This window comes from Xenopus laevis, chromosome 8S, assembly GCF_017654675.1.
Source record: "Xenopus laevis strain J_2021 chromosome 8S, Xenopus_laevis_v10.1, whole genome shotgun sequence".
Taxonomy (NCBI): domain Eukaryota; kingdom Metazoa; phylum Chordata; class Amphibia; order Anura; family Pipidae; genus Xenopus; species Xenopus laevis.
The window spans coordinates 100470628-100497513 of record NC_054386.1 but is presented as its reverse complement, the minus strand read 5'-3'; the positions used below and the strand labels follow the sequence as shown (position 1 = coordinate 100497513).

Here is a 26886-nt window from a genome sequence, read left to right as displayed (position 1 = left end):
TACCCTCCCCTGGGCACACCTTACCCTGGGGATTCACTCAGATGGGTAGGCTCCTCCAGAGCTGGAGCAGGCATCCACAGTGATGAAATCCATTCCATGAACCACACTTAAGACTTCCACTGCTAAACTACAACTCCCAACACTCTCCGTAGTGTGAGCACACAAACCAGCATTTCCAAACTCAAAACCCGCATGGTTGAGCTTCCAGGCCTTGACAGGCTTATTGAACTCCACTTTAGCCTACATTTTGCCGGTTTAGATTCACTTTCTCCTCAGTGAAATAACAGTCAGCAGCATCTTAATAAATAATGTCTGTCTGAGCACATGGCTCTCCCTTTTATAGTAAAGTGGTGCAGCAGCGACTCCTTGTGGTATCCTCCATTATCTGCCATGCTGCACCAGCACAAGGGCTCTGGCCCCTTGTCCAGCCCCTGGGAAACCCCAAAGCTCAGGCCAACAGGGGATTTTCATACATGTGGCTCTGTAGGGAATTAACCCCACGGGTCCCTACAAATGTTTTTTAACTTGTAACATTAAATGAGATTTTTTAACTTTTAGCAGCATGAGAACTCATTTTCTTTAGTTGGCAAGAGCTAGAAGCTTCTCATGCAACAATGTATTTAACCATTGCTCTGCAGCCAAGTTTGATAGTGTCCAATACTTCTTCAGTTAACCTTGAGTTCTCCTTTGACGTTTAAATGAATGTTAAGGTACGGCATCCAAATTATGAAAAGATTCTCAAGTGAATAATAGCTCCCATAACTGTAACTGAGAAACAACAGTAATGGTACTCACATGCATTTCAGTTGTTATAGACAATTCTATTGAGAGCTCTGGTGAATACTCATCAGCTGGTTCAGTATTTTTTAGCATCAGCCAAAGACACAGAAGTGCAATTATTTCTATAAATTATCATTGGAACGGTGTTATTAGTGACTTGTAGACTGGCTACAAACTGTTCAACTTATAAATATTTGTATAATATTTATAAATATGAAATAAAAATAATACACTTAAAGGAATACACCAAAACAATATATCTGTATGTGCCAGTAACACAAAACAAGAGGCTTCATGAAAGTCCCAAGTTCAGCCTCTCTTTGCCTCTGCTTCTAACCCCTGTTCTTGTCCTGATGTGATCTTGCTATGCCCTGCTCAACCCCAGGCACACCTCCACTATGTACTATGGTCCCCAAGCCCCAGATAAGTCTAATGGTAATTTGTCACAGAATAAAGTTCTGGTCTCAGTGGCGTAACTAGAGTGCACTGAGCACCCCTGCAAAAAAACCTTCAGAGGGGCCCAGAGACGATCCCCATCCTCTTGCCTCCTGCCACCAAGATACCTCCAATCTATCCTCCTATGTTGGAACACAGAACTGCTCTTTGTAGCTCAGCCTATCTGACTTACACTACTAGAGTGGAACTATGTCAAGAGCTACATCTATCACTATCTCATACCTCACTCATGGGGCCCTGTTCCCCAACTTCTCCAAAGTTTACCTTTTTTGAGGCCAAAGTTCCAGGCAGACATCCACCTTCCTCAGCATGTGGAAGCCAAAGCAGAAGAGCACAATGGCACATCTCTTTTATAAAGACTTTAGTAATTCTAACACCTCCTGGCCATATCTGAAACTGCCATAACCAGGGAATTTCCAACTAATAGGGGATTTTTAGAACATCGGGGAAGTTAACCCTATGGACCCTACATGATGTAAATACAACTCCAGAAAAAAGGAGTTTCTATTTTATGTTTATGTCTTAGAATAGCATTTTAAAGATGAATGTGCTCATGAACCTTTCTGGAACCTTTTCTATCATTAGAAGAATTAATGAATTCAGCCTTGATTTATATTTGGGGGGTTGCTAGTAAATGTATCATTAATAATTACAGCTAATCCCCTGCCATTGTTATAGAAGAATCTAGAATAGTTTGTTTTTATATAAAGTTCACAATTCAGAAACCTTCTAATATTCTCTCTCTTTTTATTTCCAGTTATTGGCATGGACACTGCAGGTAAGGATTGTTACTGTATCATTAGTTTTTTGTAACCTGCCAACAGAATATGGAGAAATGTATAGAAATGATGCTAAACACCAAGTCTAAAGTAGAAGTTGTTGGTTTTAGCATGTTATTATTATGGTACTAACATATGATGCATGGTTCACACATGAAGAAATTCAAAAGAGACTTGAACATGTTAAGATTAACAAAGGTCCAGGGCCAGATGGTATTCATCCCAGGGTAATTAGCGAGCTTAGCTCTGTGATTGCCAAACCTCTTTACTTAATTTTTCAGGATTCATTGAGATCTGGCATAGTGCCGAGAGACTGGCGAATTGCTAATGTGGTGCCTCTATTCAAAAAAGGATCCCGTTCTCAGCCTCAAAACTATAGGCCAGTTAGTCTGACGTCAGTGGTAGGAAAGCTTTTCGAAGGGTTAATAAAGGATAAGATACTGGACTTCATAGCAAATCATAATACTATGAGTTTGTGCCAGCATGGTTTTATGCGTAATAGATCTTGCCAGACTAACTTAATTTCTTTTTACGAGAATGTAAGTAGAGACCTCGATTCTGGGATGGCAGTGGATGTGATTTACTTAGACTTTGCTAAAGCATTTGATACAGTGCCACACAGAAGGTTACTGGTTAAATGAAGGAATGTTGGCCTGGAACATAGTATTTGTACCTGGATAGAGAACTGGCTAAAAGATAGACTACAAAGAGTGGTGGTAAATGGAACATTTTCTAATTGGACCAGTGTTGTTAGTGGAGTACCGCAGGGCTCTGTACTAGGTCCCTTGCTTTTCAACTTGTTTATTAATGACCTGGAGGTGGCCATTGAAAGTACTGTTTCTATTTGTGCAGATGATACTAAATTGTGCAGAACTATAGGTTCCATGCAGGATGCTGCCACTTTGCACAGTGATTTGTCTAAACTGGAAAACTGGGCAGCAAACTGGAAAATGAGGTTCAATGTTGATAAATGCAGATTATGCACTTTGGCAAAAATAATATAAATGCAAGTTATACACTATATGGCAGTGTGTTGGGAGTTTCCTTAAATGAAAAGGATCTAGGGGTCTTTGTAGATAACACGTTGTCTAATTCTGGGCAGTGTCATTCTGTGGCTACTAAAGCAAATAAAGTTCTGTCTTGCATAAAAAAGGGCATTAACTCAAGGGATGAAACATAATTGTGTCTCTTTATAGGTCCCTGGTGAGGCCTCATCTGGAGTATGGGGGCAGTTTTGGACTCCAGTCCTTAAGAGGGATATAAATGAGCTGGAGAGAGTGCAGAGACTAAGTGCAACTAAACTGGTTAGAGGGAGGGAAGAGTTAAATTATGAGGGGAGACTGTCAAGGTTGGGGTTGTTTTCTCTGGAAAAAAGGCGCTTGTGAGGGGACATGATTAGACTTTACAAGTACATTAGAGGACATTATAGACAAATAGCAGGGGACCTTTTTACCCATAAAGAGAATCACGTACCAGAGGCCTCCCCTTCAGACTAGAGGAAAAGAAGTTTCATTTAAAGGAACAGAGTAGGGGGTTCATCACAGTGAGGACAGTGAGGTTGGGGAATGCACTGCCGGGTGATGATTCAGTTAATGACTATAAGAGGGACTTGGATGATTTCTTGGACAGACATAATACAAAGGCTATTGTGATACTAAACTCTATAGTTAGTATAGATATGGGTATATAGAATTTTAATTAAAAGTAGGGAGGGGTGTGTGTATGGGGCTGGGTTTTCATTTGGAGGGGTTGAACTTGATGGACTTTGTCTTTTTTCAACCCAATTTAACTATGTAACTATGTAACTATGTAACTATGTAACTATGATGCAGAATTTTATCTGATTTAATCATTCACATCAGTCCCTGCCCCTGTTACAGGGATGAAGCAGATGATTTAACATTATAGTAAGTACATAGAATAAATGTATTTCCATGGTAACCAGTGATGTCTCACCAGGGTCTGACACATCTATAATGTTCCATGCAGCTATATGGGGTTAGGGACTGTGTATGTGGAGTCTGAGGTTTTTATGATAAAACTCTTGCAGATTGAATTTAAGTTTGTATTTAAGGTGATGTTCAGAACTTTCAGTCTCACCCTGGAATGGGACAATAATGTGACAAATATCATAAGTGAATGGGAGTTTTTTCTTGTAGCAACTTTTTTGCCCAAATGCATTCAAATCAATGGGCGTTTTCTTTTGGTGATTTTTTGGTCTCAGCTACAATTTTGTCTTGGCGACTTTTTTGTTGCTGTGAAATTTTTCAAGGCTGATCTTTGCCATAGTTTTGCAAAAAAACGATGCAGATTTTGAAGTGTGAAATATCGCTGCAAAGACATGTCTGTTGAAAATATTCGCTCATCACTATACACACATTGTTATATAAATATGCTGTGCTCCAGATGGTGTCTATACCAGGTCTCTACATATAAATCTGTGTAACTATTGTGTCTGTAGGAGCTGCTGTGAGACCTGTGATTTCCTTCTCTCCAAACTGGAACCCAATATTCTCAGGAGAGTCTGTAACTCTGACCTGTAATGTGACTCCTACTGCCCAAGGGAACCTGGAATATTCCTGGTACAGGGGTGAACACTGGATATCTGGGGATCAGGATCGTGTCATTCAGGCTGCTAGTTGGTCAGACAGAGGGAATTACCAGTGTCAGGCTGGTGCCAATGAGAGAAGTGAATATTTTAGACTGGATGTGAGTTATGGTGAGTTAATCAGATGTGAACTATTCCCACAGTCTCTATCATACACACCACTGATTCATGTGACAAAGCATAAAGCTGTAAAGGATAACATGTCACCCTGCAGTTCCTCACTTACCAGAGTCACCCCCACAGCTGCCCCAACACCCCAAAACATAAACGCTCCAACCCCCCCTGAGTGAGCACCTGAGTCTTGACTCTCTGTTGCACAATGATGTTTCCCTGAGGCAAGTCACTCAATGCTTTCTAGCTCAGCACTCTAACAGTCACTCCAGCACTCTAACAGTCACTCCAGCACTCTAACAGTCACTCCAGCACTCAGGTCAATTCAACAGACACACAATGTCCCCACAAGCAGGTAAAGGACTAACCAGACTCACCTTTCCTTCTAACCAGCAAAAGGGCTTCAGACACATTTAACACAAACACTAGTGATGGGCGAATTTATTCGCCAGGCACGAATTTGCGGCGAATTTGCGCGATTCGCCGCCAGCGAATAAATTCGCAAAACGCCCATAAATAAATTTGCAAAACGCCCACGCAAATTCGCGGCAAAAATTCACCGGCGTAAAAAAAAAATGTTGCCGGCGTCGTAAAAAACGGACGCCGTCGTAAAAAACAGGCGCCGGTGTCAAAAACGGGCAACGGCGTAAAAATTTGTGAATTTTTTGGCGAAGCGAAACGGTGCAAATTCGCCCATCACTAACAAACACTTCCCTTCAGCTAAAAGGATCATTTGGAGCATCAAAGAAAAACGTATTTAATTTTATATTTAATCATTGGACAGCACATAAATGATACAAAAAAGATTGGCTAATATAACAAAATAATATACAGGGTATGTAACAGTTACACAATAAAAATGGATAAAAATACAGAAACCTACAGAATGATCTTATGTGAATCCTGAAGAAATAAAGATATAAACCTCCTGATGCAGCTCAGTCACCAAAGGCAAATATTTTTTATAGACCCTTGATATCCAGATTGGGGAGGGGTAGGTCATGTGCCCATAGGAAAGGGGAGGATCGGTCACATCTTTTCAACCACCCTAAACTGCTTGTGTGTTTATAACAAAATTATAGAATCATCATACCGCCCCACATTTGGACAATTGTAGTAATTATGTGTATTAATGACTAATCAGCCTTATATTGTGACATTTCTATTCTATGTGTACTGTATATTGTGAGTGGCTCCCTCAGCTCAGTAAGTGACAGCAGCACAGAGCATGTGCAGTGAATCAGCAGAAAAGAAGATGGGGAGCTACTGGGGCATCTTTGGAGACAATATAATTATATGTGCAGTTAAAGGAAAACTATACCCCCAAAATGAATACTTAAGCAACAGATAGTTTATATCAAATTGAATGACAAATTAAAGAATCTTACCAAACTGGAATATATATTTACATAAATATTGCCCTTTTACATCTCTTGCCTTGAACCACCATTTCGTGACTCTATCTGTGCTGCCTCAGAGATCACCTGACCAGAAATACTACAACACTAACTGTAACAGGAAGAAGTGAGGAAGCAAAAGGCAGAACTCTGTCTGTTAATTGGCTCATGTGACCTTACATGTGGTTTGTATGTGTGCACAGTGAATCTTACGATCCCAGGGGGCGGCCCTTATTTTTTAAAATGGCAATTTTCTATTTATGATTACCCAATGGCACATACTACTAGAAAAGTATATTATTATGATAATGGTTTATTTACATGAAGCAGGGTTTTACATATGAGCTGTTTTACTCAGTGGGGCTCATTTATCAACACTGGGCAAATTTGCCCATGGGCAGTTACCTATAGCAACCAATCAGTGATTAGCTTTTTGAAGCCAGCTGCAAGTAGAACACTGATTGCAGCAATTTGATTGGTTGCCATGGGTTACTGCCCATGGGCAAATTTGCCCAGTGTTGATAAATGACCCCCAGTATCTTTTAATAGAGACCTACATTGTTTGGGGGGTATAGTTTTCCTTTAAGTATATTTGTGTAAAACATACATTTGTATTTATATCGGAGGCTTAGATAGTGTATCTTTTCTATATAAGCCCAATTGAATGAGTTTATGTCAAAAAAGCACTTTATTTTCTCTTTAACGTTTTCTTTAATTCATTCAGTGTTTTTTTTATTTCAGATTATCCGCTCATCCTGCAGGTGCCCCCTACTGTTTATGAAGGGGATTTATATGAAGGGGACTCCCTGTCTCTCAGGTGTCACAGTCGGTCTGGATTTTTTACAAGGAATCAAGTATTTTACAGGGACAATAAGATCATTGAGTCTCCAGTCAGTGAGTCTGTGTTACACATAGGACCAGTGAATATTACTGCATCTGGTACATACAAGTGTCAAAAAGAAATATGTTATAACTGCTACAGAACTTTATCTCTTTACACATCCTATCGTACCATCTCAGTCTCAGGTAAGATCTGGTGGAACAGAATGGGGAGTGAGTTGGACATGAGTGAGGGACAGAAGGTACAACATGATCCCATTCATTCTCATAATAAGAGAAAATCCACAATGGGGGGAATTCACAAAAGTAGAGGAAGCATTTTTTGGGTGTATAAGTGGTGTTAAAAGGGGTGTAAATACAATCTCCATATGTACAAGCAGAAATCCTCCAAAATACCGACTCATCTGCCGCTATTCATATTCTGGCGGAAGAAGGACAGTTTACAGACAGTTTTGTAAATATACCATTAAAATGACAAATATGGAGACATTTTTAATGACATTTTCTCCCGGCATTTTGAAAATGAAGTAAATCTCAGTGTAACTCTGCACTCTGCATTGTTTCCTTCAGTCTCTATTCACCCCACTTGTAGGTGCAGTATGGGGGGCAACTAATTAGCATATTCATGGGGATCAGCAGACAATTGTCAGGGTAAAAGCCCTATTTTCTGTATAATCACAAATGAATAACAATAGCTTTATAAACAAGATAAACAATGTATATTATTGTTATATATAAAAGTAGTTTATTGTCAACATAAAATAGGTGATAAAAATATGTTTTTTAATTCACATTTGCATTAGTTGCTATTTCTTTGTTAATTGAATGAGGCAATGTTGGCATTTTGAGTAAGTAAATATATTATTGATCTTTATTTAAAGGTGAAGTAAAGGAACCTTGGGAAATGTTAGTTTTTAACCAGTACAGGACCCCCCCTCATGCCCAGAACTACAGAGCTGCCCAGCAGTATTGGCCCCACATGCTTCTGTTCCCAGCATTCATCTTGCTGATCAGTGAGCGGCACATACAAACTGGCATCTAAACTGGGACCTTGGGCTACTGGGCATGTTCCTATGTGAGATAAATAATAGGAAAGGATATATAATAAAGTGAGTGTTCTGCCATGGTAGGGAATCTCTTCTCTGAACGACACAACCATTGGTATAAGGCAAATGTACAGCTAAGAATCACCTGTTGACTAAAGCGTTTAGGAAGAGCTAAAGAAACATTCGCTGAAAAAATATCAATAAAATGTCATTTAAAATGTGCAAAAAAATCTGGAAACTGTTCTGTTTAAAAGAAAAATTCACAGATGCGGAGACAGAGGTTGGTGAATATGGCAAGAAATCCAACAATTTTGTCTCCACTTTTATTTTGGATCAATATCACCACTTTTGGCAAATGCATTGAAGTCTATGAGTGACATTTTTTTTTTTTTTCGCAGCACAACAATTTTCCCCACCCATATGGGAATCTTTTGTTATGCAGCAAAACCAGGTGAAACCTGGCAAACAATTGAGCCTAGTTGTCCAGTCAGAGATCACTGTAGGTTGATTGTTAGGGGTTAGAGCCGTGGAGTAAAATGATTGATGATATTTTATGTGAATTAGACCTTTAAAAATGGAACCTTTGGAAATTATAAATTGATGCTGAGCTAGCACTCCAGGGCCATTGACTATCAGCCTGTACCATAAAATAACATATCCAATTGTACAATCATACAATATCACAGAAAACATGCATGTGCAATGGTCAGGCCTCCAGCAATCACAGTGTGACTTCTTCTAGTTTTGTATATAAACTAATATTAATGTAGGCGGCTGATAAATATATTCTCCATTTATATTGCATTCCCTTAAGGCTCCTTAGTTTATACAGGAGCTAGACTGCATTTCCTGGGTCAAATCATGGCCCCTAATTATCCTGGGATAATGAACATGATACTGAGGATCTCCATCCCCATAACACACTTGGGCCAATAGGAACGCATCCCTCCCTTTGGGCATAGGTTACACTTTACACAGTAGGGGGAGTTTACTTTTCTGATAAATATATCATCAGACCAACAATGGTACTTGGTGCAAATATATTTATATGGGGAAGAAAGATAACAGGATTACTAGGGGTATTTTCCTACCTAATACTGCAATATGGTGGACTTTACCCATTTGAGATTCCCATGGACACAGAAAAAAACAAATGTGTGGATGAAGTGTTATCATTCAGTCAGTGAACTCATGGTAGTACCAAGATAATCTGCAGTTTGTATCCATGGCAGTAACACTGGGGATTATTTAATTACATACCATTAAGCAAACGTGCCTATAATAAATATAAATAGGTTGATAATTGAGCTGAGACTCAATGCGCTCATTTTTATTTGCTTCTAAAGGAGTCGCACTGAGAGTTGCAGTAAAATGTCTAACCTTGTGTGTCTCTGGGAGACATTTCCAGTCCCCTACTAGTGTAACTGTAGCAGAGGAAATGAGTGAACCCCTTAATTGTGTTTGTATATCTGCCCTTCCATGGTGGTCCTCAATGAAACCGCTGTCAAAGGAAAACAATGAATTTGATATTAAATGCGTTTAATAGCTCAGTATAATTCCATTCAGCACATTTATACCTTTTTTATATTTATTCGATTTTCCTAAGGGCTGTGGCACATGGGCATTCTGTCACCTGCATTTAATCTCCTTCAGAGTGTGATCCCTTTACATTCATGTAAATTATTGGTTGGAAAAACAAATGCATCTCATAGTAACCTGAAATTGGGATTTATATTGATGCCACTGTGAAGGGAACTTCCGACATTTCCGCCTGCACTAGAGGAGATTAAACATGGCCGATAAAACATCCTATGTAACAAAGTCAGATATGCTACTACATATTTACTAGGGCATGTGCAAGATGTTATTCTAATGCTCATTAGTGTCAGACAAATGAATATATACACAAAGTTATTTTTATTTAATTTTTCTATCTCCTTCTTAATGTTACAGAGCTGTTCAATACCCCACAAGTAAGTGTGAACCAATATCCTTGGAGAGAGGGAGATCCCATGACCTTAACATGTGACACAAAGCTCAGCCCACGCAGAGCGACTACAGAGCTACAGTTTGCTTTCTACAGAAATGGGCACAATGTGCAGAGATTCCGTTCATCCAACCAATATGGAGTCCCCTCAGCTCAGCTGGAGGATTCTGGGAATTATACTTGTGAGGTACAAACTCCAACCGGCAGTGTGAGGAAGAGGAGCAATGTTGAGACTGTTGAGATACAGGGTGAGTAATGATAAATATTATATTATTTGTGCACTAATCAAGCTCCACTCCTTTCCTATAATATGGCTGCAGATAACACGTACAGTTTTCCACTTACACTGGGTGAATGATATGAGCTCAGTATGGCTATAAATCATTCAGATGGGGGTCAGTGGCCATAAACAAAATGATTCATGACTTATTGACAGGTACAATGGCAATATAAAAGGCACAGTGGTTTTAAACAACCAGTAATGGCATAAAGTAAGACTTTTTTTACATATAAAGTGTGTATCTTCTTATTTATTTCCTGTAAATGATTCCTTAGTAGCAAATGTCCTATTTTATAAGAGAAGATTATGTGAATTTTGACCTCTTTAAAAGAATAACCCCTTTAAAAACGGAACCTCCAATAACCAGAAATTGTCTGCAATCCATGGAAATTATAAATTGATGCTGAGCGAGCACTCCAGGGCCATCAGCCTGTACCATCAAATAATATATCCAGTTGTACAGTCAGACAATATCACAGAAAACATGCATGTGCAATGGTCAGGCCTCCAGCAACCTCCTTTGCTAGAAATCCTCTAGTAAGTTGAGTGTGTAGCACACCCTTCATTGAGACTAATATGTATATATGTAACTCCAACACACTCACTGACTGTATTAACTTAATTCCCCTTTCACAGTCCCAAAAAGTTGGTACATGTTGGGGCTCAGTAGTTATAGTCATAGTAAAAAGTTTAGGAACCCCTATTCATTCTTTGGAGTTTTGTTTATCATTGGCTGAGCTTTCAAACTAGCAACTTCCTTTTAATATATAACTTGCCTTATGGGAACAGTAGTATTTAAAAAGTGACTTAAAGTTGATTGGATTAACAGAAAATATGGATCATAACAAAATTAGACAGGTGCATAAATTTGGGCACCCCAACAGAGATATTCCATCATTACTTAGTTACAAATGTAACAGCCTCTAGACGCCTCCTATAGCCTTAGATGAGTGTCTGGATTGTGGATGTGGCTATTTGTGACCATTGGTCCATATAAAATCTCTCCAGTTCAGTTAAATGTGATGGCTGCCGAGCATGGACAGTCTGCTTCAAATCATCCCATAGATTTTCCATGATATTCAAGTCGGGGGACTCCAGAATATTGTACTTGTCCCTCTGCATAAATGTCTTTGTAGATTCCCAAGTGTGTTTAGGGTCATTGTCTTGTTGGAATATCCGACCCCTGCAGCGGAACTTCAACTTTGTGACTGATGCTTGAACATTATCCTGAAGAATTTGTTGATATTGGGTTGAATTAATCCAACCCTCTACTTTAACAAGGGCCCCAGGAGTCCCTGAACTAGTCACACAGCCCCTGAACTAGCCTCACAGCCCCTGAACTAGTCACACAGCCCCACAGCATGATGGGACCTCCACCAAATGTGACAGTCGGTAGCAGGTGTTTTTCTTGGAATGCCGTGTTCTTCTCCCGCCATGCAAAGCGCTTTTTGTTGTGACCAAATGACTCAATTTTTGTCTCATCAGTCCAAAGCACTTTGTTCCAAAATGACTGTGGGAGGCTTCTTGAGGAAGTGACTAGCAGTCACGAAACGCGTCAAGCCATGCTCCCCCCTGCCTGCCAACATCCAGTGTTCATGTCATGATTTTAACTTCATTTTTCGATTAAAATTGGTTTCAAACCTACACTTGTCTACATATATCCAACGGAACTGGCAGGCTGTCAGAGTGCGATTAATGACTTGTGTGATTTATCTAAATGAGCTTTTCCATACAACAAGGGACTCCGTTTTCAGTGAGTGCAGAAAGGGCTTCTTTCTCATCCCCCTGCCATACACATGTTCTTTGTGCAAATAGTCGTTCGTATAAAAATTGTCACTCGTGTCAATTCATGTGCATCAAAATTATATAGAACGCCCGTTGACTTCAATGCGTTTCGAGAATTTTGAGCCCTTTTGGCCCAGATTTCCCCATTACTACACATAGGTCATATAAACATATATATTTATTAGTTATTAGAGATGTTGGTGCAAATGATTGAAGTGGCCACTTATTATTACACATGTCCAAGGAAGCAAAATAAAGACAAAAGAGATCCTCTAATGTCCTGGACATGAGCCCAACCTAAAACAAATGCGGCATACTCTCTGTCTCCAATGAATTATCTAATTAATCTAATCTATGTAAACCAGTTAATGAATAGACTGAGTGACCCTATACTAAAAAATAATTTGATAGATACTTATAAGACATTCCACCATGTTACTCTAGAAATGTGGAATTACATCCTAGAAACACATTAGTTAATTGGCTCCAAGGACAAATCAAATTATTAGTGATGGGCGGATTTATTCGCCAGGCGCGAATTTGCGGCGATTCGCCGGCGTCAAAAAAATTTTTTTTCTAAAAAACGGATGCCGGCGTCAAAACCGGGTGCCGGCGATTTTTTTGCCATTCCGCGCGAAATTCGTGAATTTTTCGGCGAAACGTCGAGAAGTCGCCCATCACTACAAATAATACAATTTTGATATTTTATAGAAAATATCTACTGTAACTCTGGATTAACTCTCATATTTATCTATGGAGTCAAATCCTGATTCAGGAGTCTTCATGTCCTTAGTGAGTCCTCATCATGAAATACATCATAGTGGGACCTACTCTACCTGAGTATAAGAACACACATTTTCCCTCTTCCTAAGGGGGATCCAAAGTAAAAAACTATAGCCTCACCAGCCCTTCATACTTTCTGGAAGAACTACCTGATATTATCCAATATTCTATTGACCCTTTGGTACATTGTGTCGTGATCTACAGGAAACATTGGGGCTACACTACTTCTCCCACACTTACATAATACCAGCCTCTTCTCACTATGATGGATCAGCTCTTTTTAAGCAATAAATATCATAGGGATGGCTTCTCACCATCAGTGGTTGTTTTGCATTTATTTTATCATTAAATATCATTAACTTTTTTATGCCAGAACTCTTCAGTTCTCCACAAATAAAAGTGAATCCAGATCAGGTGACAGAAGGAGATCACATGACCATAACATGTGACACAAAGCTCAGCCCACACAGAGAGACTACAGAGCTGCAGTTTGTTTTCTACAGAAATGGGCACAATGTGCAGGGATTCAATTCATCCAACCAATATGGAGTCCCCTCAGCTCAGCTGAAGGATTCTGGGAATTATGCCTGTGAGGTACAAACTCCATCCGGCAGTGTGAGGAAGACGAGCAACGTGATACATATCCACATACAGGGTGAGCAAAAATGATATTTATCCATTAATCAAGTTAACAAAGTGCAACATATATAATTCTACATTTCCAATACATTTCATCATACGTACATAAGTGCCTCAATAGACAGTATTAATAAGCCCTCTCCATTGTGCTTCATTGTATTGCATTCATAAATGACCCTTTAGACCCTCAGCCAGTGACTAAGTATTAAAGGACAGTACAGGTGTGTAACCTCTTATCCAGAATTCTTGGGGTCTGGGGCTTTCTGAATAATGGATCTTTCTGTAATTTGGATCTCCATTCTACTGTATAAGTGTATTAGAAAATCATGTAAACATTAAATAAACCCAATAGGCTGGTTTTGTCTCTAATAGGGATTAATTGTATCTTAGTTGGGATCAAGTACAAGCGACTGTTTTATTATTACAGAGATTGTTAAAGTTTTGGAATATTTGGATAAAATGGAGTCTACGGGAGATGACCTTTCCATAATTCAGAGCTTTCTGGATGACTGGTTTCCGGATCCCATACCTGTAGTAAAAGACTAGTGGTCTTCCTCAGGTTGATTTGATTTCTTGAAGACTTGTATAAGTGGTGCTTCCTAACTGCTAAAGGAACTGTAGGATTCATGTGTATGCGCGTGCCTGAACTGAGGCCTTTCCCACTACAAAAAAATGTGCTTCACAACTTGTACAAGTCTCGTTAAAATGGGTGGCAATTTGTGTTTGTGGCTTACTAATAGTGGATTTTATATTAAATGCATTTAATTCTCTTGTTTTATCATAATAATCCTCCTACCATGTGAAAGGGCACCCACTGACTGGCATTTACTCCTAGTAGGGACACTTAGAAAGGTATTTTTCAGTATTTTCCATTCAGAAAGAGAGAGAAGTGTCAGTGAGCTCCCAACACAAGTCATACCAGTGCTACATAATCATGATAAACTCCAGAAGCTCTTAGAGAAACAGTGACACACAATCATATCACCAATAATAGATATCGTTTAATGAGAATATATTTATGTACTGTAGATATGTATTCATTTATATACAACCACAAATATACACAATGCTTTGTAAATGAAAACAGGAGTATAGTTATTATAAGTTAAATAGATAAATCTAGGACAGACACTTGGGGCAAACCAAGATCAACAGGTGGAGAGGTCAGAAACTGTTACACTAAAGGCATGATTAGAGAGATAGACTGACAGCCGTAATAAAGTAGAACCACTGAGCATTTGGAAATGTTTTAAAAGTAGACATTGGTCACCTGTATCTAATGTTGAAGAGAGATCCAGGAGTATGAGCTTTAAATAGTGTCCCTGGTCCTTAGCAACATGGATATCATTGATGACTTTGGTTAGAGCCATTTTAGTGGAGGACGTGTGAGGAAACCCAACTGAAAAGGATAAAATAGATGGTTGATGTGCTGAAGGTTCAGTCCAATGTCCTGGATTTTCTCTGTTGCAGAATTCTTCTCTCGGCCCCAAATTAAACATTTCCCAGATCCAGTCACACCAGGAGAAAACATGACCATAACATGTGACACAAAGCTCAGCCCACACAGAGAGACTACAGAGCTACAGTTTGTTTTCTACAGAAATGGGCACAATGTGCAGGGATTCAGTTCATTCAATCAATATGGAGTCCCCTCAGCTCAGCTGGAGCATTCTGGGAATTATACCTGTGAGGTACAAACTCCAACCGGCAGTGTGAGGAAGAGGAGTAATGTGATACATATCCAGATATTGGGTGAGTAAAGAATTCATGTTTACTGTATTGTGTATGTCTTAAGGATAATGATTTAAAGGAAAGAGTACTGAAAAAAGGGATTTTTTTGTCTATATTATAAAGTACCATAACTCTTTTCTCTCTCAATAAAGTATATTGTATTGATAGAGAATCATATGGTCACATGAGACCTCAGCTATTTTAGAATTTGAGTTTTAAAAATGAAATGAATGGTTTTCAGATATGTTATCAAGTTTTTTTCAATTCAAGTTTCAGAAAAAAACTTGAATTCAAAATATGTATCAATCACCCTCACCCTCATAGCTTCTGCTGATGAAGTGGCCTGTTTAGCTACAAAACCTGTTAAACTTCACCCAACCCCTTGTTTGTTATCCCAACTCTGGTTGATGTTTTGTTCCAAATGATCCTTAGTCACATCACATAAAAACCATGGCAGTGGTATGAATTTCTTTTCTTATATCATACTCTCACAGCTTGATCTTTTGTTTATACAACATTAACAATAGTACAGGTATGGGACCTGTCATCCAGAATGCTCGGTACCTGGAAATTTCTGGATAACGGTTCTTTCTGTAATTTGGTGTAATAAAAATACCTGGTGGTCTAGTGGTGCAGCGGCGTGGACGGCAGCCACACCGCCGCGCTCCTTCTTCCTCCTGGCGCCCTTAGTGTTCTTAGAGTGTGCGCGGTGCGAAAACACACATTCTTGGGCGGGAAATTCTTCCCCTATAAAAGGCCCATTCTGACTGCTGACAGATAGAACTTGGTTTCTAGTGGTTTCCTGAGCCTTGTGCATCTGAACCTGTATCTGTTTGTCCTGATTATCCGGTTTGACTCCTGCCTCTTCCCTGACTACTCTGCATTCTGTATCCTGACCCTTGCCCGCCTACGACAACTCTTCCAGCTTAACCCCTTGATTGACAACCCAGTTTGACCCTTGCCTGGCTGACAATTCTGATATCCGCCTGCCTCGACCCAGCCTTTCTGACCATCCTTCTGCCTAATCCTTTTGTACCGTGACCTTCGGCCCAAAAGACTCTGCTAACAGCCGTGCCCCTTTGCCAGCCAGAACATCTCAACCTTGTACCCCTCGTTAAGTCCAGGTGGCACCCAAGTTAGCTGAGGGCTCCTCTCGAATCCCAACGGTGGTCACACTACTGGTGAAGCCGAGCCGAGACCAGGGTGCTTGGCACTTGTTCTGGTATTGGGTATTGGGTGACATTTGGATCTTCATATCTTAAGTCTACTAGAAAATCATGTAAACATTATATAAAGCCAATAGGCTGGGTTTGCTTCCAATAAGGATTAATTATATCTTAGTTGGGATCAAGTACAAGCCACTGTTTTATTATTACACAGAAAAAGGAAATCAGTTTTAAAAATTGGGATTATTTGATTTCTGGATAATGGGTTTAAAAAAAAACGGATCCCATTCTGTGCTGTTGTGTGGATTTCTATACATCCAGAAAATAATATAAGAAGTGCAAGGACAAACTCTTCAGATAATCTACAGTGAGTGTATATTAATATAATGATACTTGTACTCCATGTTTGTGTTTCTATAGACAGAAGTGGGACATTCATGATCCTAGTACTTGCTCTGGTGCTACTAGTGGTATTTCTTATCACTGCTGCTGTCCTTGTGTTCCTATTCCGACACAAACTTGCTTTGTTACTGTTCGGCCAATGTCAACGTCCAAAAACAGGTAGATTAATCTTTCTTTTTCACATTTATTTAATATTTAAGATTATTGGTTTTCTGTAATAACAAATAAAACATTCAATAAACCATATCATGTGTTATGGCCCAGTCAAGATTAACTAGTTATATCTGTAGTTATTAAAGTGCAACTGTGTCACACTGAAACAAGGGAAGTGGTATAGGGAAATAGAGGGAAGAAGGAGAAAGAGAAAGAGGAAAAAGAGGTAAGGGAAGAAAAGAGAGAGGGTGGGGGAGTATAGAAAGTTGTTCAGGCGTTAGTATAGTGCTATTGAGGGGTTCAGCTCTTATCACTTTCTATATGAGATACCATATGTGTCTGTAGTAGTCCCAGACTGATGGCTCTCCAGATGCTAGGCCCACTGTTACCACTCCAGCTCCCCTTCTTAGCTCCTGTCTAGGAGTTTGTTCCTGATAGATTCCATCTCCAGGATCCACATGACCTTCGTTAACATTGTTTGTCGACCTGCGAGTTGTGATCATTTGCCTCTAGTAGAGATCTTGCTGCTGTCAGGATGTGTGTAGATAGTTTGCAGGATTGCTTAGAGTGTATGGCTCTGATTTTCATGCCTAATAGGAATATATGAGGGGCCACCTGTATGGTGTATTGAAGAACCTCGGAGAGTAGCATTGCTACCATCTTCTAGAACTCCTGTTCTACTGAGAAAGTATGATCCTTGTTCTTCACACCATCTGAAACAGGTGGGGAGGTCTGGGCTGCCTTAAGTCTGCTGATATGTGTAGTAGTGTAGTACCAACGCAATATCATTTTATATGCTCTCTCGCTAAAGACTTGTCCCTCACGTATGACCAGGACTTTTCACATATTGCAATGTCTAGATCTTCTTCTCATTTTGTCATAGCCGGTGTATGTTAGTGTTGTCTGACGTGAGACATGTATATAATGACATTAAGGGGGTTATTTATCAAAACCCACATTTTTCAGATTTTTTTTTTAAAAAAACACTCAGACCAAACTAGAATCCACGATTTGACCTTATTTATTATTAGAAATGCTCTATTCATTTGGGTTGGTTAAAAACTCAATAACTGGATGCCTTGGGTATCCAAAATAAATGAGCTAATTGTAGTGGGGCTCTGAAGTGATTTTCCATTTCTTTCCATGATTCTCCTGTTGGGGCATGTATATGAATCATTGCCTCTAGTCTACTGGCTATATACTACCTGTATACTACTGTATATGACTACTCTTTGATGTCATGATTGCCGCCTTAATTCTGGGTCTTTTTTACTCCCAGAAAAATTTGTTATGGCCTGGGGAAAACCCACCTGCTCTTGGTGAATGAGTCTGCTCTCTGAGAGTTCTGTAAGTTTCTTTTTGGAGGTATTAGGGACATAAACTTATGTATAGCCAGATGATTCTGGAGGAGGCCAGTTATTATCATGCAACGGCCTTCAGGGTCTGCATATTTCTATTTGAGTTGAGACTTAACCTGTTTGAAGAGTTTAGGGTAGTGTTTCGATATGAATTTGGGTGTAGATGTTCTGCTAAAGTGTGTCTCCTGCAGCAGCAACATGTGTAATCTTTGTTTAAGATAATCAGAGAAGGCTATGGTGTGCTTTTGTGGCACATTTAGGCCATTGATATTATGCAAACCTACCTTTAAATCAAAGGAGTGGGAGCCGGAGGGGCCCGTTGGTTAATCACAAATGTGGTCTGGAGGTTATAGAGTGTTGTCAGCATGCAGAAGAGCTGAAATGGGCAGGTAATCAGGGATGGGGTGAAAGAAAATTCAAATAACAAAACAAAATTAACAATAAATCAAGATTCCCGTAGTCTGCAGTGATGGAGGACTACTCAGGGTTCCCATGGGGGGAGCAGTTCAATTTCCTTCTCACATCTTATTTCAGTTGATAAGCTCAAGGATCAGTTTCTACAGTGTATTGTATTTTGAGCCAAGCCACAATAAATTGTCAGGACTTACCCTGGTGGTCTAGTGGGCAGCGGGTCCACCGACACTTCTTCGGCGTGGACACCCGCTGCGCAGCTCCTGCTCTCTTCCTGGTGCCGGTTTCCCCTAAGGCGTGCGCGCACGCTCGGTTCTTAAAGGCGCAGTGACGCTGGCGTGTGACGTCAGCGCGCAATGGCGCCAAATTCAAATGTATTTAAGGGGAATTTAGGTTTCAGCAAGTTGCCCGTTGTTAGGTTCAAATTAGCTTGTTCTTGGGTGCTATTCCTTGTGATTCCTGATTTATCTACCGTGTTTGACCCTTGCCTGCCTGATTTACTACGCTGATCTCTCTAATCCTGACCTTTGCCTGTCTGTTAACTCTGAACTCTCCAATCTTGATCCTGCTAGTCTGTGACTATTCTGACATCTCCAATCCTGACCTCTGCCTGTCCATTGACCATTCTACGCTATCTCTATCCTGATTTTGGCCTGTCTGATTATTCTACCTGCTTGTGCTGGCCCGGCCTGCCGGTTCCTGGTGGCTTCCTATCTTCTAGTATCCTTGTAAACAGTCGTGCCCCATTGCCTGCCAGAACTTACACATTGCACCTCTCGTTAAGTCCAGGTGGCATCTGAGTAAGCTGAGGGCTCCTCCCGAGGCCAAAGGCGGTCATTTAACTGGTGAAGTCGAGCCGAGACCAGGGTGCTTGGTTTCTGTTCTGGTGTAGGGTGCCGACCGTGACATAAATTCTGTAATGTTCAATAGGGTAAATTAGAGAAGCGGTGAAACTACAGTTTGGTTCCAATGAGGAAGCCTTATATGCGGTGTTAGTAACCCTGACCCTTGGTAACCCACAAGAATAGTCTCTGGTAGGTCCATCAATGATTCACAGTTCAGAAAAATAAACTCAATTAAATGTTTCTCAAAAAACTTAGTATCACCCTTAGTTGATAGGGGATACCATGAAGTTATAAAGTTTATACAGCTCACCTCCATATGTGTAAATCATTACACATATAATAACCCAGGCAAAAAGCATAGAAAATATGTTTAATTAAAAAAATTACAAAAACCAAATAGAGTATGAGGAGCCTCCATCTACGTTACTTACACAACAAAAACGTAATTCTGTATATTTAGAAACTGTTTTGATGGCTCTCTTTCTTCTCATTGTTCTTGGATATATTATAAATTTGCACTCTAAGGAAAGTAACTAACTCAGACCAAAAAATATGAACTAATCCTTTTTTTCTGTTTTTTCTTGTTCTTTTAGACAGTGAATTAAATAAACCACATAATAGGTAAGTACTAGCCTTCAGCGATTAGTTTTAGATGCCTTCAGTGACTTGCTTAGATGCCTTGTCATCAGATTTGAGGGAAAATATACCCTAAATATTTCTTCTGTCTTTTATAGCACTTTAACTACCCCATGCAACTTACTTATTCTTCTAACTATCACATTCTTCTATGAGATAATATTGCTATATGCACCCTAACACTAACACCACCTACTTGCAAAGACCAAGGCTTGCTGTTCTCTAGGGGAAACAGGGAGACATAACCATCTGGAGTAGACCCTTCCCATTCTCATTGGAGATCGAGAAGGTAAAAATCCTAAACACCACTAAACTGAGGCATGCTGGGTAGAAAATGTTGTTTTCAATTGTCTTCCTGATCCATTATACTAGAACCGTGGTTCACCAGTAATGCAATTTAATGACAAAATGTATCCAATGAGTGAGAGGTTCCTACAAGATATTCATAAACACTGATTAATAAGACAAGTCTGAAATATTTAGCTATGGAAAACTTTCCTCTGCAACATTATGGAGGTTATTTATTACAGTCCAATTTTTCTGGTCTTAAAGGGAAAAACACAATTTTTTTGGATGAAGAAAAACCAAAAAAAAAAATTTGTGACTTAATAAACCCCAATGCTGCTAAAAGTCAGAATAAAAAAGTACTCCAACTCAAACCTGCCGAGTTCATGTAGAAATCAATGGCAGATGTCCCATTTACAATATGATATATGCTGGGTTTCTTTCAATAATCTGAAGATTTTGTAATTTCCGGCCGATAATCTGAAAAAATAGTTCTTGGGTGTCAAATCTGAAAAAAGTCGTAAAAAAATATTTTTGATGATTAATTTATCAAGTCTTTTCCCTCACTGAATTTTTTTTTAGTTCATTTACTGATAAATAAAGTTAAAATGTGCACAGGACTTTGGCTGGAGAGGTTTTAAGAAAATAGTGAGAAATTTGGGGTTCATAGCCTTACTTGTGACTAAACTAAGTAAATTTTGAAATGTTCAAATTCTAGAATGACCCAGAGAGGAACCAATGAAGATGAGGTAATGCCTTACCAGGATCCATCCAAGTTTAGCATGGGTAAGGAAATAAAATATGGATTATTTAGAGTGCAGTTAGTTACATCTGGGGTACATGCTACTCCAACCAGTTGATTGGCTCAGTCTAATACATCTGCATTTCTCCCTGGAAATTAGTTTCTTTTTTTAGAACAGAAATACAGAAATATATATATATATATATATATATATATATATATATATATATATATATATATATATATATATATATATATATATATAAAGCCATTGGTTGCCGGCACTCACCTCCGCCATTCGATCATTTCGCCGGGTGCTAACCCAATTCAATAAAAAGTCCAAAAATATAAAAATATAAGGAAGCACTCACTGCATAAAGGTTGTTAGAAGTCCTTTACCGAAACATATAAACATCTACGCGTTTATATATATATATATATATATATATATTTATGTATGTTCAATGTCCGCACTCTTACCGGATCAAAATTACGAAGGTGCGTTGGTCAAGTCATACAGTTTTACAAATGGACCCGCAATCCTTTTATCATGAAAATCAATGTGTTTTATTCATAATGCATATCCAACGTTTCGGCCCACATTAGGGCCATTATTAAGGACAAGTTGCATGTGTATAGGTGCATACATAAATACCCTTCAAAATTGGCGCCAAGTGTGACGTCATAGGCAGTGAAAGCCTTACTGAAAAATACCATGTCCATGTGTCCAATTTAGTGAAAGTTGGATAGGCATTATGAATAAAACACATTCATTTTCACGATAAAAGGAGTGTGGGTCCATCTATATATATATATAAAGGTAATTGAACTATAGCACTCATCAGGTCTTGGAAAATAAGACCAACATTTAAAACATTATTTAAAGCCCAACATTTCTGTCAATGTCACCTTTCTTGCTTTTTTTTCCAAGCCCTAGGGTCCGGTGAGTACTACCATATACTTCAATTACCTTAACATTTTTCCTTATTAGCACCCAGGCATTTGACGTTTAGTGCAGAGTGTTCCTTCCAGGCCTCTCTCTATTAGAGGGATAGATGTTCTGGAGCCAAGAGAGTTACAACACACTGGCCTTGGTAAAGATAAAGTCCAACTCCTCAGTGCAAGTTAAGAAATTATATTATTAAGTCATTTTCTGTCTTTCTTTCTGTAGTTGACTCAAGTCCTCCAGAGGCCAATGAAGTCTTATATACTGGGATCTGCCATACTCCGAAAGGTCAGTTACGTAGGGTTTTGGTGTTTCTTTGTAATTCTCCAGAATTGTTAAATAATAAATTACATTTATTTTCCTGTTTTTCTCAGTTTCTCTTATAAAGAATACCCAAAATGTAAGTACCTTTCCATTAATATTGATGTAACATTGCAACCAGTCGGAAAATAAAATACTAACAAAATCCATCTGAGAAACGTGACCAAAAACTTTCTAGCATATTCTCACAAGTGAAAAGATTTACGAAAAGTTGTGTTGCCAAGTTTTCTGTGGTTTGCACAAAATGTTATCAGAGCTCAAAGAAATGTGGCATTGGCCAACTCAGCATTGTGGCCTGTAGGATAGAAGGCTTTTTGCTAAGAACACTACGGGGCAAATTTACTTAAGGTCGAATATCGAGGGTTAATTAACCCTCGATATTCGACTGTCGAAGTTAAATCCTTCGACTTCGAATATCAAAGTCGAAGGATTTAGCGCTATTTGTTCGATTGAACGAAAAATCGTTCGATTCAAGGATTTTAATCCATCGATCGAACGATTTTTCTTCGATTAAAAAAAAGCTAGCTAAGTATGGGGACCTTCCCCATAGGCTTACATTGACTTCGGTAGCTTTTAGGCGGCGAACTAGGGGGTCGAAGTTTTTTCCTAAAGAGACAGTACTTCGACTATCGAATGGTCAAATAGTCGAACGATTTTTAGTTAGAAACGTTCGATTCGAAGTCGATGTTGAAGGTCGAAGTAGCCCATTCGATGGTCGAAGTAGCCAAAAAAACCTTTCGAAATTCGACGTTTTTTTTATTCATTCCTTCACTCGCGCTAAGTAAATGGGCCCCCTATATGGTGAATGGGTGAAGCTGGGGAGTACTTGGATAATTGAGCAGATTATTCAGTTCTAAATAACTTTGGTAAAAAATATGGATGCACTAAATCCAGGATTCGGTTCGGGATTCGGACAGGATTCAACCTTTTTTAGCAGGATTCTGATTCGGCTGAATCATTCTGCCCATCTGAACCGAATCGGAATCCTAATTTGCATATGCAAATTAGGGGAGGGAAATCTCGTGAATTTTTGTCAAAAAACAAGGTAGTAAAAAACGTCTTCCCCTTTCCACCCCTAGTTTGCATATGCAAATTAGGATTCCGTTTTGGTTCGGTATTCGGACGATTTTTTGCGAAGGATTCGGGGGTTTGGGCTAATACAAAATAGTGGATTCGGTGCATCCCTAGTAAAAAAAAAAAGTCCATATTCTTGTCTGGTGGAAGAAGCTTGGTGGCCAGTTATAGAGAAGAAAAATTGGGAGAGGAATCTTACAAGGAAAAAGTGAAGAAGTGGAAGATACAGTGTGGATTATAGAGTTCCTGTTGGCTAAGATATCAATGGTAAATACATGGAGAATGAATTAATTATTGAAGCCTTTGTTAGAAAACCAGTAGTTAGTGTATGTGAGTGAGGAGTAAGGGGTTTAAGTGGCTGATCAAGTTGCCAAGACAGGAGGGGAACAGGGGAGGGAGTTTCAGAGGATGAGAGCAGCACTTGAAATGTTTGTTTATTTTAGTCACAACAGAATAATAAGCCATAATACTGACAAAAATATTGTTTTTGTTTTCATTTTTTTTCAGGATACACTGTGTGTCACCTATGCTGTGATTCAGAGGGACAACAACGTAAATAATCACGAGAGACAACCCAACTCAGAAGTAGACAGCGCTTTCTCTATTTATCAGAACTTTGGCACCAAGTAGCTCCATGAAATACTGACCATGTGAAATCTGAAATGTAAGTTTAGTCTGAGAAGCCAACAGACATGGGAACTTGCAACGAAATTATCCAATTTTTTAATGCTAAACCTAAACATTTTTGAATAAGGCCTTTTGGGCACATGATGTCAAGCTGGAAGGGTTTACTATAAGAGACTGATGTACTCAGATTGCAAATATTTTTATATCTTATTTTAGCTTTTGAGATTAGTTGTAACAACGTGTAAGACAAAAATGTAAAAAATTACCTCACACTCAGAACTATTAAGAATAGAATGTCAGGGTTAGAATCTCAATCCTTTTGCTTCTCTAAAAGATTCTTTTAGAGAAGCAAAAATGTCAAGATTATCAGGAACAGGAAGAATTGTACCAAGACTAGTGATGGGCGAATTTATTCGCCAGGCGTGAATTCGCAGCGAATTTGCGCGATTTGCCGCCAGCAAATAAATTCGCAAAAAAACGGGTGCCGGCATCAAAAACGAGACGCCGGCGCCATTTTTCTAATTTTTTGCCGTTTTGCGAATTTCGAGCGAAATTCGCAAATTTGCCCATCACTAACCAAGACGGCTGTGAAGTATATAATACTAAGAAATATAGTAATAATTATAATTCTACATTCTATTTTGTTCACACGGGATCAATGATCAGGCAGTTGTGGTAGAGAAGTTGTCATAAAGGTTGTTCAAAATAAATGTTTATTGCATTGATTTAATGGCTGGAGTAGTTGCTAATGCCCTGGAGAGGCTTGAGGAGAGAAGGGATGGGAGATACAAATAGAGAGTTGACGATGGTTGTTAGAAAGCTAGTTACAGAGATTTATCAAATGTTAAGAGGTTTTTTTTTGCCTCAAATCAAGAAGAATATGGACAAGGTTTCTGGTCAGACTTTTGATTGAGACAAGGGATAAGAGCTTGTCACTAGTAACTGTATAGCAGGAGAGAGATGCCGTGTAGGTGACAGTCAGGTTTGCTAAAGAAGTTTCTTTATATAGACATTAAACTAGATTGTTCCCAGCCAGGCTGCGTCTTATGCACTTGTTTAAATATAAATTGTCTGCAGTACATAGAGTTTATACTTGAATAAATTATCTGGGTATAACTAAGGAAAGAACCTCATACTAGCTTCTTTCTGTTGTCATGTCTATATACATATATATTTATATACTCGCTCACTCTTTTACTATGATCAATACTCGAGTACTATAATGTTATATTATATTATTATAAGTGGTCTTCATTTTTATATTCTGTGGATGGTTTAGCTTTTTTTCAGCAGCTCCCAATTTGGCATTTTTGAAGTAATGGGCCTGAAAATAAAAAAAAAGAAGTCCCAGAACAACAACAGTAACAATACATTTAAAGCCTTAAGACCTCCCCTGGGAAGTAAGGCGGGGGCTCCCCCTGCTGTTCATAAGTATGATTGTTTCCCTGCAGAGCAGTTAGGGACCGTCTGACAATTCCTATCCACAGCAGTAAATGAAGGGAGAATTTCACTGAATACAGTCAGGTTTCTTATAAAAACTGTACACATTTTTTAATTAAAGTATATTGGATATAGGTTTCTTTTTCATTAAAGAAAGTAAAAATGGGATTTTATTTTTTTGCCTTTACATGCCCTTTAAAGGTGAACCAGCCCTTAAAGTTCTACAAATGAGTGCCTGTTGATTTGTGACTGAGAAGAACATAATTTGATGGATGAGAGGAGTATTATGACTTACAGACCCTAGGGCAACTTCTCTGCTCCCCGTAGTTACGCCACCAGCCCGCCATTGTCCTCTTCCGGGCTCCCTCTCTGCGGCAGGCAGCGCACACACCAGCCAGCACACAAAAAACTGCAAAAAATAAATTGTAGAAAAAAAAATCCAAACTGGAGGAAGAAAATTCTGAAAATATAAAATATATAGAATTAAAAAATATTTTGTTTCATTTTAATAAGAAATATAACAGGAAACTCAATATCAACTTCTCCTTATTTAATAATAAGACAGTGGTCAGTCTGTGTTGGTAACAAACACAATGGGAGCCCTCGTACTGATGCCTTTACTCTGTAAGTACCATTTATTCTATTAGTCTCTTATCAGCTGAATGTACCACAATATGTTCCTATAATGATTTATTTCTCCAGTATAAGGGATCCCAGACACATGTAAGGATAGAGCAGGAGATACTGCAAATAACTGGCAGCTGGGGGAACCTATTTATTACCATTTCATATCACACTCAGATACCTCGCTCTATAGTAGATGGAGAAAATTTGGAATATCTTCACATTGGTCCAATCAGTGGTTTGTGGTATAATGTGGAGTAACTCCTGCTCCCAGTGTCGGACTGGCCCGGCAGGACACCGGGAAAATACCTGGTGGGCCCCAACCCTTAATGGGCCCCCGCCGGGCCAGACCCCTCTTCAGATCTTCGGGGAAAAGTTTTTCTTAGGTGCCGCGCAGCGCCTTCTGCGCATGCGCTTGGCACCAAACACCCAGGCGCCTTCACACAGGTGCGCGCCTTCATGTGCGCCCTCTCAGCATGTCACAGTAGGGGGCGAGGGGGGCCCTGGACAGTAGTCCCGGTGGGCCCCTGGCCCCCCCAGTCTGACCCTGTCTGCTCCTGTTATAATTTATTCTATTTGGGCAGAAAATAACTCAGAGAGCTGCTCACATGTGAATATTAATGACATGAGAAGG

General features: G+C 39.2%; 1 protein-coding gene across 2 annotated transcripts in view; it reads left to right on the top strand.

Moving 5' to 3' along the window:
* The window catches only part of LOC121397582 (Fc receptor-like protein 5), a 31736-nt gene extending 5659 nt beyond the window's left edge, over positions 1-26077 (top strand). The window contains exons 2-14 of one of the 2 annotated variants that reach the window (XM_041574522.1): positions 1994-2014; positions 4477-4734; positions 6873-7157; positions 9971-10252; positions 13226-13507; positions 14962-15243; positions 16809-16949; positions 20151-20178; positions 21197-21264; positions 22392-22454; positions 22541-22566; positions 24069-24225; positions 25830-26077. In XM_041574522.1, the coding sequence (XP_041430456.1) occupies positions 1994-2014; positions 4477-4734; positions 6873-7157; positions 9971-10252; positions 13226-13507; positions 14962-15243; positions 16809-16949; positions 20151-20178; positions 21197-21264; positions 22392-22454; positions 22541-22566; positions 24069-24191 (1859 nt within the window). In that variant the 3' untranslated portion in view covers positions 24192-24225; positions 25830-26077. Of the gene's footprint in view, positions 1-1993; positions 2015-4476; positions 4735-6872; positions 7158-9970; positions 10253-13225; positions 13508-14961; positions 15244-16808; positions 16950-20150; positions 20179-21196; positions 21265-22391; positions 22455-22540; positions 22567-24068; positions 24636-25829 lie in introns of those variants that run through there. The other variant, XM_041574521.1, reaches the window with a different exon arrangement.
* Positions 26078-26886: the final 809 nt, after the last annotated feature.